The sequence below is a fragment of the Oncorhynchus masou genome, chromosome 22, assembly GCF_036934945.1.
Source record: "Oncorhynchus masou masou isolate Uvic2021 chromosome 22, UVic_Omas_1.1, whole genome shotgun sequence".
Classification (NCBI taxonomy): domain Eukaryota; kingdom Metazoa; phylum Chordata; class Actinopteri; order Salmoniformes; family Salmonidae; genus Oncorhynchus; species Oncorhynchus masou.
The window spans coordinates 54,155,003-54,168,049 of NC_088233.1; the positions used below are offsets into that span (position 1 = coordinate 54,155,003).

At 42.7% G+C, this 13,047-nt stretch overlaps 1 protein-coding gene across 1 annotated transcript in view; it reads left to right on the forward strand.

The window, feature by feature from the left end:
- The first annotated feature begins 12,349 nt into the window (after window positions 1-12,349).
- The window catches only part of LOC135509701 (la-related protein 1-like), a 93,737-nt gene continuing 93,039 nt past the window's right edge, over window positions 12,350-13,047 (forward strand). The window contains 1 exon segment of the mRNA XM_064930574.1: window positions 12,350-12,992. Within this exon segment, the coding sequence (XP_064786646.1) occupies window positions 12,599-12,992 (394 nt within the window). The 5' untranslated portion in view covers window positions 12,350-12,598.

Consider the following 13,047-nt stretch of genomic DNA (forward strand, 5'->3'; position numbering starts at 1 on the left):
GTGTGTGTTTGTGGTTAGAAGGTGTGTGTTCATAGTGTGTTGGTTTAGCTTGGTGCTATGGTCGAGCATTTGTGAGTCTGTGTGGGGTGGTGGGTTGTTGGCAGGCAAAAAGAGATTGTGTTGATATGCTTTTTTCCTACAAACATGTTTTGGAGATCCAAGGATGGGTTTTAGACTTTTTATTCTCTGAAATTAAAGTTGTAATTAAAGTTGGTATTGAATATCGTAGATAATATGCCAAACAATATGATATTTATTGAATGTTAACGCTCATATTTATCTCACCCTGTTCTAGCATCAAAATACTAAGTTTCCATAGTTCATGTATACACTACCGGTCAAATGTTTTAGATCACCTACTTAATCAAGGGTTTTTCTGAATTGTTTTACTATTTTCTACATTGTTGAATAATAGTGAAGACATCAAAACTATGAAATAACACATATGGAGTCATGTAGTAACCAAAAAAGTGTTAAACAAATCTAAATATATAGCTCTGATGACAAATTTCTGGGATGTTTTATTTCAGCTCACTTTACATGTTGCGTTTATATTTTTGTTCAGTATAGTTCCTTAGTACCCAGGGTACTAAGTTAACATATGGAATTGTTTTAAGTAGGTCTTACCAAGGATCATAGAGCTATTTGATTTGGACTTTTAAGACCCGTTGAAGTATCAAAAAATATATAAAACAAATATTTGATTAAACATTGAATTTGGCCTTATTGCTACTAGCCCATACAAATGCATTGAATAACATATCCATTACATGGGAACAACAGTCCCAAAAAACCTAATGGAAGTTTGTTCTGAAGTGTCTGTCCTATACAGTATCTGAGAGATAAGAAAGATCAGGAAGCTATTTTTTCTATTTTATATGTATTGAGCCCATTATTTTTGGCAGTAAACTATCTCCATATATACTTCCATACTTTTTCTTAACTGGTAAAGGGAACCTTCAGATGAGTCTTGTAAGGCTCATGAGCAACCTAGAGCAAATTATACAACGGGTGGGTCTAATCCTGAATGCTGATTGGTTAAATCCGCATTCCAGACGGTGTCTATTCCACAAGTTACCACCAGCTAAATCTATGACGTTAAAATGCCTATTTACTCTGTTCCATCTGACTGCGCAATCCTCTGTCTCATCAGCCCAGCCAAGCAATTTATAAATTTGATCTCCACTATTAAATGCATCTAGACATTATCTCACATTTCTTTGAGACTAATATTTAGTTTCAACAGTATAAACCTTTGTCTGGTTCTCCGACATTTGCAATATTGTTTCAATATTCAAATTCGATCTCCAGCTGTGGCAAAGTAGTAATGAACGTGTCGGGATGAGACCGACACACAGGCAGCTTTTTTCAGCCAGTCAAAATCATGAAACAGCATAATTTTCATGGATATATGCAAAGAAATATCAATAGAAAAACAGGTCAAACGAAATGAATTGCAGCTAGTTTGCAGTCGTTCCAGCTTCAATTTGAAGTTATTGTATTAGCTGTGTTGTTGGCTCGCTCCTCTGAACAACAGTGTCCCGACGAGAGAGCACATTTTCTATGCCAGGTGAAATCACGCCTGGCTCATTGTGATGGATGAATCCAAATAAATGCCACTAGAAAAAAGCTTAAACAAATGTAAATGCAGCTACTTTGTTTTTATTCTGGCTGCGCTGTTTGACGTGACTAAGTTATCCGTAGTTGACTAGCTAGCAAGGGATAAGAACGTTGCCGGCCAGTATGGCAATGGAACATTTAGAAGGAACGACTGAGTCGCGTCCATAGATACAGAACAAAAAGACTGATCGACTGGGTCGCGTCCATAGATACAGAACAAAAAGACTGGGTCTCTGGCAACCGAACCGATAGATAGTAGCAACGATAGATTTGTGTCGGGACTATATCTTGTGGAAGGATGAAATAGTATGATTAAATTCATCAAATAAAGATTTTTATGAAAATATGTAAATCGTTATTTCAATATGCTTGTAACCCATTGTATAACAGTGATACTGCCCTCAAAGCCGGTGTTTGGAGGATATATTGGCACAGTTTGCCAGCTCTCAACTTTGTCTCAAATTTGCCAGCCCTCAAACTTTGTTTGGCTGCTTACTCTGAGGCAGCCAGCCAATCTTGGAGGGTGGAGGCCAAACTTTTCTTTAAGTGCTGTCCTGTCCAGCCTTATGTTTTTGTAACAGACTCCTGGGTCCATCTCAGAGTAGGAGTGCTGGTTTAGGAGCTTCCCATTATGATCCAACTAAAGTCCAAACTGATCCTGAATACACGCCCAGGAGACAATATGGCCCAGTCCAAACAGCTCCCTCACCCAACCCAATGCCCATGTTGCAGACCTTTCATGGACTGGAAAGGAATTAGCAGCAGAGCAGCACAATAAGGCAGAAACTCCATCCAGCCAATCATAAGGCCAGGTGGAGCTATTACCATGCTATTACAATGTAGCTGATACCTGACAAAGTATAGATCTGCGAGGGGGGATCAAGAAAGAAGGCCGGGTGTATATTGAAAGGGTCTAGGATTTCGATTAGAAACCTCACTCCCCAGGTTGACAAGTCTTCACTCACACTTTTCAAATGACTAGCTTTAGAAAGGATCCTTCGTTTGAGCCAGGCGAGCTTCAGAGAGGATCCCTGGTTTGAGCCAGGCTCGCTTTAGAGAGGATCCCTGGTTTGAGCCAGGCTCGCTTTAGAGAGGATCCCTGGTTTGAGCCAGGATAGCTTTAGAGAGGATCCCTGGTTTTAGCCAGGCTCGCTTTAGAGAGGATCCCTGGTTTGAGCCAGGCTAGGATTAGAGAGGATCCCTGGTTTGAGCCAGGAAAGCCTTAGAGAGGATCCCTGGTTTGAGCCGGGATAGCTTTAGAAAGGATCCCTGGTTTGAGCCAGGCTAGCTTTGGAAACGATCCCTGGTTTGAGCTAGGATAGCTTTAGAGAATCACTGGTTTGAGCCAGGCTAGGATTAGAGGGATCCCTGGTTTGAGCCAGGATAGCTTTAGAAAGGATCCCTGGTTTGAGCCAGTCTAGCTTTTGAGAGGATCCCTGGTTTGAGCCAGGATAGCTTTAGAAAGGATCCCTGGTTTGAGCCAGGATAGCTTTAGAAAGGATCCCTGGTTTGAGCCAGGCAAGCTTTAGAAAGGATCCCTGGTTTGAGCCAGGATAGCTTTAGAGAGGATCCCTGGTTTGAGCCAGGATAGCTTTAGAGAGGATCCCTGGTTTGAGCCAGGATAGCTTTAGAAAGGATCCCTGGTTTGAGCCAGGATAGCTTTAGAGGATCCCTGGTTTGATCCCTGGTTTGAGCCAGGATAGCTTTAGAGAGGATCCCTGGTTTGAGCCAGGATAGCTTTAGAGAGGGATCCCTGGTTTGAGCCAGGATAGCTTTAAAAAATTTAGCTCCTGGTTTGAGCCGGGATAGCTTTAGAAAGGATCCCTGGTTTGAGCCGGGATAGCTTTTGAGATAGTCTAGGGATCCTGGTTTGAGCCTAGGAAGCTTTAACAAATATCCCAATTTGAGCAGATAAATAAAGCAATTTTTCTTATGGATCCCTGGTTTGAGCCGGGCTTCAAACCTTTGGCTTTGAGAAGGATCCCTGGTTTGAGCCAGGATAGCTTTAGATGCTCCCTGGTTTGAGCCGGGCTAGCTTTAGAGAGGATCCTGGTTTGAGCCAATGATAAGCTTTCAGAGAGGATCCCTGGTTTGAGCCTCTAGCTTTTTCCCTGGTTTGAGCCAGGATAGCTTTAGAGGGATCCTGGTTTGAGCCAGGCTCCTGTGTCACATCGCAGGTGCTCCGTCGGTTTTCAGAGGGGATCCATCTGGTTTGAGCCAGGCTAATTTTCATACAAATCATCCCTGGTTTGAGCCAGGATAGCTTTAGAGAGGATCCCTGGTTTTAGCCAGGATAGCTTTAGAGAAGATCCCTGGTTTGAGCCAGGAAAGCTTTTGAGAGGATCCCTGGTTTGAGCCAGGCATGTTTAGAAAGGATCCCTGGTTTGAGCCAGTCTCATCCACAGCCAAGGAATATGCAAGATCCCTGGTTTTTCCAGGATAGCTTTTAGATTGAGGATCCTGGTTTGAGCCAGGATAGCTTTAGAAAGGATCCCTGGTTTGAGCCACATTTAAAAAGATCCCTGGTTTTTTGAGCCTTTAATCATGCAGTTTTTGAGAGGATCCCTGGTTTGAGCCGGGCTAGCTTTAGAGGATCCCTGGTTTGAGCCAGGATAGCTTTAGACAGGATCCTGGTTTGAGCCAGGATAGCTTTAGAAAGGATCCCTGGTTTGAGCCAGGATAGCTTTAGAGAGGATCCCTGGTTTGAGCCGGGATAGCTTTAGATGGATCCCTGGTTTTTCGAGCCAGGATAGCTTTAGAGGGATCACTGGTTTGAGCCAGGATAGCTTTAGAGAAGATCACTGGTTTGAGCCAGGCTAATTTCGAGAACATATCCCTGGTTTGAGCCACCTTGTTTGAAACCCCTGGTTTGAGCCAGGCTCCACCTTCCGTTTTGCCATCCCTTTTGAGCCAGGCTGAAATTTCAGAGGGGATCCCTGGTTTGAGCCAGGCTAATTTCAGAGGGGATCCCTGGTTTGAGCCAGGATACTGCTTTGAGAGGATTGCATTGTGGGATCCCTGGTTTTGCCAGGATAGCTTTAGAAAGGATCCCTGGTTTGAGCCAGGATAGCTTTTGAAAGGATCCCTGGTTTGAGCCAGGCTAATTTAAATCAAGATCCCCAGGTTTGAGCCAGGCAAGCTTTAGAAACAATCCCTGGTTTGAGCCAGGACATATGTTCTTTAGAGGATCCCTGGTTTGAGCCAGGATAGCTTTAGAGGGGATCCCTGGTTTGAGCCAGGCTAATTTCAGAGGGGATCCCTGGTTTGAGCCAGGATAGCTTTAGAGAGGATCCCTGGTTTGAGCCAGGATAGCTTTAGAGAGGATCCCTGGTTTGAGCCAGGATAGCTTTAGAGAGGATCCCTGGTTTGAGCTAGGCTAGCTTAGAAACGATCCCTGGTTTGAGCCAGGCAAGCTTTATAGAGGATCCCTGGTTTGAGCCAGGCAAGCTTTAGAAACAATCCCTGGTTTGAGCCAGGATAGCTTCAGAGAGGATCCCTGGTTTGAGCCAGGATAGCTTTAGAGAGGATCCCTGGTTTGAGCCAGGATAGCTTTAGAAATTATCCCTGGTTTGAGACCCAGTGAGAGACAGGGAAGGAATCTATACCCTCAGAGTAGTGTTGAAGGCTCTTCCCACAGAACAGGTATGAGGATCGGAAGGACAGTTGTAGCCCAATGAGGTATTCTCAGGGCGTGGATCTGAGTATTTCCCCAGGGGAACACTTTCTCTCTCTCCATATCTCTGTGTCTCTTTGTGTTTTGCACACTCTCAAATCTCACACTCTCATTCTGTTCTTGGACCACGTGTCAAACAAAGTATAACTCAGTTGAGACACACACAGGTGATTTATTATACTCATTCGTAGTATTCCTTGCTCATTTCAAGGTAAGTAAATAATCAGAAATGACACAATGATATACTGGCATGCTATGTAATAGCAGTGTTGATAATAAAACAACCTTAGTAATCTCAAAGCTCTAGCTATGAGACAAGTGACGTAATTATAGGTGTCATGGGCCAAGAAAGGATATTGTTATAATGGGAACCACATATCAAGTATTTACGCATTTAGCTCTTGCTTGTGCACAAAATACATTGTTAAGACTATTTAGTAGGCTACAGCGGAGGTCCTCAACCTTTTCTTGCTCAGGGAGCCCCTCCCAAGCAAACCGGCAACCCAGGGACCCCTATCACACGTTAGCAAAAATCTTTTTTTCACATCAGGTGAATGATAATAGCAAGGAGAAGTAATCAACATTTTACATGTTTTTATTTGTTATTACGTTAGCCATGTGTTGGTAAAAATGAATGTCCAAGTCAAGAAAGCTTGCCAGCAGCCAGCGTCACTTGCCACGACTGGTACTCGTGGGTGCTTTTTCAAAGCCTATGTCAGATACTCCAAAAAGTGTCATTAGCTCCAGTGAGTGTCATTAGCTCCAGTGAGTGTCATTAGCTCCAGTTGAGTGTCATTAGCTCCAGTGGAGTGTCATTAGCTCCAGTGGAGTGTCATTAGCTCCAGTGGAGTGTCATTAGCTCCAGTGGAGTGTCATTAGCTCCAGTGTCATTAGCTCCAGTGACTGTCATTAGCTCCAGTGCTCCAGTGTCATTAGCTCCAGTGACTGTCATGTCCAGGTGACTGTCATTAGCTCCAGTGGAGTGTCATTAGCTCCAGTGGAGTGTCATTAGCTCCAGTGGAGTGTCATTAGCTCCAGTGGAGTGTAATTTGCCTAATATTAGGAGTTGAGAAATAAAGTTCAGATCATTAGAAATAAGATGTTCTCCTCTTTTCTACTGTAGGTATGTAGTTCAAAATCAGTTTATTCTGTTGTTACTAGTGATATTCATAAAAAACCTCCCCCGGTTGAATACCCCTGGGCTACAGAGATATGTCACACCCTGATCTGTTTCACCTGTCTTTGTGATTGTCTCCATCCCCTCCAGGTGTTGCCCATCTTCCCCATTATCCCCTGTGTAAGTTTTGTTTCTTCGACACTGTCTGCATCTGGGTCATACCTGAAACGCGATAAGATGATTTCTAACATTATATTATGGCAACATTTTCATTTTGGCTCAGTAATGGCTCATTTTCATTAAACCTCTTCAAAACACGTTTTTCTATGTTCAGCCCGAAATGTGAAATATTGTATAACTGCAGCACAGAGGGGAAACTTGTCAGAATCCCCACACACTAATTCAGCTGGTTGGGAGATGCAGTTGCATGTGATGTGATTTGGGACGGAGTGCTCTTTATCTGTTACATCTGTGAATACTGTACACTTAGCAGAACCTGAGACACTGCCACCATTCAGGTGCCAATTGCAGACTGGCTTGTGGGCAAACAGTGGTCCCAGGAATGTATACATGCTGTTCCTCCAAGGTCTCTGACCTGACCTCCACATCTGAGCTCCCCTTGGTCCCACATTGGTTGTAAAGGGGTCATGGCTAGAAAGAGCTTTTGTCAAATTTACGTCAAAAGTTTTAGCTAACCATTTCCTAATTATCCTAACTGGTTACGTTAATTCTCCCAACCTGCTGCCTGAGTTCTCCTAACCTTCTACGAAAATGTATCCTTTCTAGTCAAAACTGGTGTAGGGTGAAATTGCCCCTAGATTATCTTGGGTCAGTTTAGCATTTTCACCACTAATGGTTAAAGTTGGGATTGAGGAGGGGATGCTGATCCTAGATCTACCTAGGGAAAACTTCACCCAGGAGTAGGGTTTAAAAATATTGAGTGGTTGGTAAAAAAACTATAAAAAAACAGGACATGTCTCTGGGTCTATCTCTGGCCTGAACTTGCTCACCTGTGTTATGTAATGTATTCAAAAAAAATGTAGCATTTGGATCATGAGGACACACATGCTTTTCCTTGTTCGAACATGTGCTTGAGGTAGGAATTGTGATTTGTTGGCTCTTTGGTGCATTTGGTCAGTTTACAAATGCATTTCTTCAAGAAGGCAAGACCAAGAAAGGAAGGGGATTTAAAACCTAGCTAAGAAAAATTTGAAAGGTTTGAGGTGACTTGGAAGAAACGGAAAATGGTGGAAACTGTTTTGTTTTTTAAACTGATGGTGAGCCAGGTGAAGACGAGAGTGAGAATGAGTGGGCTACAGCCGTGAAAAAGTAAACAAAATAAATAAAGTTCTGATGGAAACTAAGAAATCCCTAGATTAGTTTATAGCCGGAGTGAGGGTTCTGTATCAATGTTACCTGGGGGATCCGTTCCAAATCACGAGGAGTATCGAGGATGCATTGGGTAAGGGGCCGTTGGTGAGAGTCAAAAGAGCTGGTCTTATTCTTTTTGTGTATCCACGGAACAGAATATGAGTGCTTTGTGCCTCAAAAATAATTTTGAATGGAAGGTTTTGTGTATGGATTTCCGAAGCAGGGTGCCTGTCAAGGGAAGAATTTCTAGGGTTGCGCATGAAGTGGATGCAGTTTAAATACCTGAGGAAGTAAATTAAGTGATTTGTGTGAATGGTGAATGGTTTGTGTATGGTTGATGAAACGGTGGAGCATGTATTGTTATATTGTTGTAAGTATGTTGAAGAGAGAAAGATTTAAGTGTAGGATAATTGAGGTTGGACAGGGTTGGGGGGGTTAGGAAGGGATTTAGTATTAGAATTTAGTAGGGCCCTTTTTTTATTTTCTCAGAAGTACTGAGTTAGGTTGGAGGATTTAGAAATGTTCTAAACTGTAACTGACCACACACTTATATCATAGAAGAAGAAGAAGAAGAAGAAATGTCGAAAGCAGAAGTGGGGTTTGTTTTGTTAAATTTTAAATATGTTTAATTTAATAACTAGGGAAGCCAAGAACAAATTATTATTTACAATGACGGCCTACCCCAGCCAAACCCTAACAATGCTGGGCCAATTGTCCGCCGCTCTATGTGACTCCCAATCACAGCCAGTTGTGATACTGCCTGGAATTGAAACAGGGTCTGTCGTGACACCTCTAGAACTGAGATGCAGTGCCTTAGACCGCTGCACCACTCGGGAGCCCAAAAGAGAAAAATGAGTGGACAACAGTAAAGTCCAAGAATGGAACAAATAGGGCTAAAATGAGTCTGATGAATTGTTCCTTGTTGGAGTACGTTTTTTGGTAAAGATGTTTATTTGGTAAACCCTTTTGAAGTCACGAGGAGGGTGAAGAAGGCGTTGGGAAAAGTGGATGCAGTCAAAGTAACCAGGAGCGGTATGGTGTTGATATTGTGTGTATCTAAAGAGTAAAAGGAGCGTGGATTGTGGCGCATGAAGTGAGCAGCTTTGATTTTTGGAGCATGGCACCGGTAAAAAGTGTGATTTCTGGCGTCCCGCTAGACATTGATTTTATATTGAACCTTTATTTAAATAGGCAAGTCAGTTAAAAACAAATTCTTATTTACAATGACGGCCTAGGAACAGTGGGTTTAACTGCCTTGTTCAGGGGCAGAACGACAGATTTTTTACCTCGTCAGCTCGGGGATTTGATCTAGCAACCTTTTGGTTGCTGGCCCAACGCTCTAACCACTTGGCTACCTATGCATTTCTCTCTGTAGAAAAGAGAAGATGTCTCTTCATATATAGTCCATCTTACAAATCAAAGTAAATTCCCATCTTTAAAATTGTGCCCTGAGTTAAACGTGTCACTTGTGTTTGGGTTCTTCAAAATTGACTGCAATGTGTGGAGAATTGTAACGTAAAACAATGTATCAGTTCTGACTATTTGATCATAAGTTCAAGTAGTTTTGTTTATTCTATTGTCAAATCTAACACCAATGACTTTCTCAACTGGTTGAACTGTTCTTATTTTTTATGATATAAGCACTTTGTTATGATATCGAATTCAACAATGTGAAAGGATTTTCAATATTCTGAAAAGAATGTTGAAGTTTTCTGATAGTTTGTGTCTTTTGCAGATATACATGTAAGAGCGGTTGTTTTAGCTTGACCCTGTATCTCTTGAACCGCTTCTTCCATGGAAGATACACAACTATTTACAGTCGTCTGACCTACACCTGCAGCCTGCAGTTGTGCAATAGCAGACACACACATATCAAGTGTGTTCTTGTTAGAAATTGGTACAACATGGTTGCATCTAGAATTTGAAGGATAATCAGCATTACTTGGCTGATATCAATGGCTGCATTAGCATCCAAGTTAGCGTTTAACAAGATTTGTCAGTCTCCGGAATGTGCCCAGATTAAATGCTTCCTAAAGCCTGAAAATATACCAAATACACACTGCTTTACCACATTTTAGTCTAAGAGTTCTACCAGGGCACATTCCATGCATCAACTTGAGATGCTTCACGAGCAAGTTGGTACTTCCATGACTAGCATGGCAAACAAAACATATCATCATAATTTAATCGGCATTAGAGCAGGAGTCTGACGCCCCAAAAATAATCAATATTTTAGGAAAAAAAATCCAGGATTAGTCCACGTCCCTTGACCCATATGGAGAATTGGAAAAAGGAGCAAAGTTGATCTGTACTATTGATGTTTGATAAGTATTTGCAACTTGTAAAGTTGGGATACAGTGCCTTCGGAAAGTATTCAAACCCCTTGACCTTTTCCAAATTGTCCTGTTACGTTACAGTCTTATTCTGAAATTGATTAAATAAACACATTTCCTCAGCAGTCTACACACAATACCCTGTAATGACAAAACAAAAACAGTTTTTTTGAAAATGTTGAGAATTAATTACAAATAAAAATAACTTACTTACATAAGTATTCAGACCCTTTGCTATGAGACTCGAAATTGAGCTCAGGTGCATCCTGTTTCCATTGATCATCCTTGATATGTTTCTCCTTGATTGGAGTCCACCTGTCTAAGTTCCCACAGTTGACAGTGCATGTCAGAGCAAAACCAAGCCATGAGGTCAAAGGAATTGTCTGTAGAGTGCCGAGACAGGATTGTGTCTAGGCACAGATCTGGGGAAGGGTACCAAAACATTTCTGCAGCATTGAAGGTCCCCAAGATCACAGTGGCCTCAATCATTCTTAAATGTGTGAAGTTTGGAACCACCAAGGCTCTTCCTAGAGCTGGCCGCCCAGCCAACCTGAGCAATCGGGGGAGAAGGGCCTTGGTCAGGGACGTGACCAAGAAGCTGATAGTCACGCTGACAGAGCTCTAGAGTTCCTCTGTGGAGATGGGAGAATTTTCCAGAAGGACAACCCTCTCTGCAGCACTCTACTAATCAGCCCTTTATGGTAGAGTGGCCAGACGGAAGTTTGAACTCTTTGGCCTGAATGCCAAGTGTCACGTCTGTTGGAAACCTGGCACCATCCCTATGGTGAAGTATGGTGGTGGCAGAATCATGCTGTGGGATGTTTTTCAGCGTGCAGGGACTCTTAGACTAGTCAGGATCGAGGAAAAGATGAACAGAGCAAAGTACAGAGAGATCCTTGATGACCTGCTCCAGAGCTCTCAGGATCTCAGACTGGTGCGAAGGTTCACCTTCCAACAGGACAACGAACCTACGCACACAGCCAAGACAATGCAGGAGTGGCTTTGGGACAAGTCTCTGAATGTCCTTGAGTTGCCCAGCCAGAGCCCGGACTTATACTTGATCGAACATCTCTGGAGTGACTTGAAAATAGCTGTGCAGCAACGCTCCTCATCCAACCTGACATAGCATGAGAGGATCTGCAGAGAAGAATGGGAGAAACTCCCCAAATACAGGTGTTCCAAGCTTGTAGCGTAATACCCAAGAAGGCTGTAATCAATCAACAGCTTCAACAAAGTACTGAGAAAAGGGTCTGAATACTTAAGTCAATGTAATATTTCTGTTTTTGTTTTTAACAGATTAGCAAAAATTCTAAAAACCTGTTTTTGCTTTGCCATTATGGTGTGTTGATTGATGAGGGACATTTTCAGATTAAGGCTGTAACCTAACAAAATGTGGAAAAAGTTAAGGGGTCTGAATACTTTCCAAAGGCATTGTATATAAGATTTGTGTAAAATCTGATGTAAAATTTGTGTAAAATCTGATGCAATGCATGAAGTTTAAAATTTTTGGCCATGTGTGAAGTGTTTGCAGACAGAAGGAATATATTATTGAAGAGTCTGAATGTAAAATGTTGCAACTGTGGTGGGGATCATATTTGTGAATTCTCTGAGTGTCCTGTTCGGATGAAAGAGGTTGAGGTGTCAAGGATCAGGGCTGCACAGCAAATCTCCTACAGTATGTGGAGGCGGTGAAGAGCGTAGAAGGGGCAAGAGGCCACAGTTCTGAAGAAGATATGGGGGTGGATGCACCACAACTAGTTGTAAATGTTGTACTTAAATCAAGTGATCTGGAAACACTCATTGTGAAAAATGTGGAAATTGTAGCATTTATAGCCACAGTTGTTAATTGTAGCCACAGTTGTCAAGTGTCCAAGAAGCTGGACATCATTATATCTGTAGCCGAGAAGTTTTTGGGCCTCCAAGACATAAAGGCAGAAGTGTAACGTGTGAAATGGCTAGCCAGTTTGCGGGGTGCGCGCTCATAGCGTTTCAATCGGCGACGTCACTCGCTCTGAGACCTTGAAGTAGTTGTTTCCCTTGCTCTGCAATGCCCACGGATTTTGTGGAGTGATAGGTAAACGATGCTTTTCCCCCCCCCTTTTGGGTCCTAATCATCCACCTGTACAGTGGGTTGCGGAATGTACATATAATTGTTGCGAACGCTATTATACCAAAGAATAACAAGAACCCTGTTGCGCGCACGCCTTTGCGTGGTCACGCCCCCCGAGCGTATGTGCGCGCACCCTTCTATCGCGTGGTGCTGATCATCCATATTGCTGTTAGTGGTGAAGTTTAGCTTGCAATTTAAAAGAGGCTCCCGGGCGATTTTTAAATGTTTTAATTCAACACAAACCACTCTGCGTCTTAGACTGAATGCTATTTAGTCTAGGGGTGGAGTGGAGAAACGAGTTCATTCGAGGAATACTTCACATTTTCTTTGTTGAGTAGTAGGCGAATTTGTTGGTATCGTGAGGAAAAGAAGAAATGGCTACTCAGGTAGAGGCTCTCCTACCCAACAATCCTCGTATTAAACCAGAGAATGGGCATGCGAGCAAGATGATACAGCATGGAGAGGACTGTCCTGAAAAGGGGGTGAAGCAGACATGTGTTGCCGACGAGGGTAGCAATATGAAAACAAACAACTCAGAACAGTGTTGGATTGCAACGAGGGCGCTACGCTCTAAACAGGCAAAAGAAGAGAGTAACAATCAAGAGAAAGACACCCTGGATCAAGAGATGCACACGACTGATCAAACGGAAGACTGTGTGAAATGCAGTAAAAATGAGTTTGCTGAAGCACCCCCGCCCAAGGTGAACCCATGGACCAAGAAAAAGAATGCGGTGACCGTGGTCAGCCAGAATGGACAATCACAACATGGTTTGTATTCTTCCAAAACTAGTACTGCCTGGGTTTAGGGTGCATTCACCTGAAC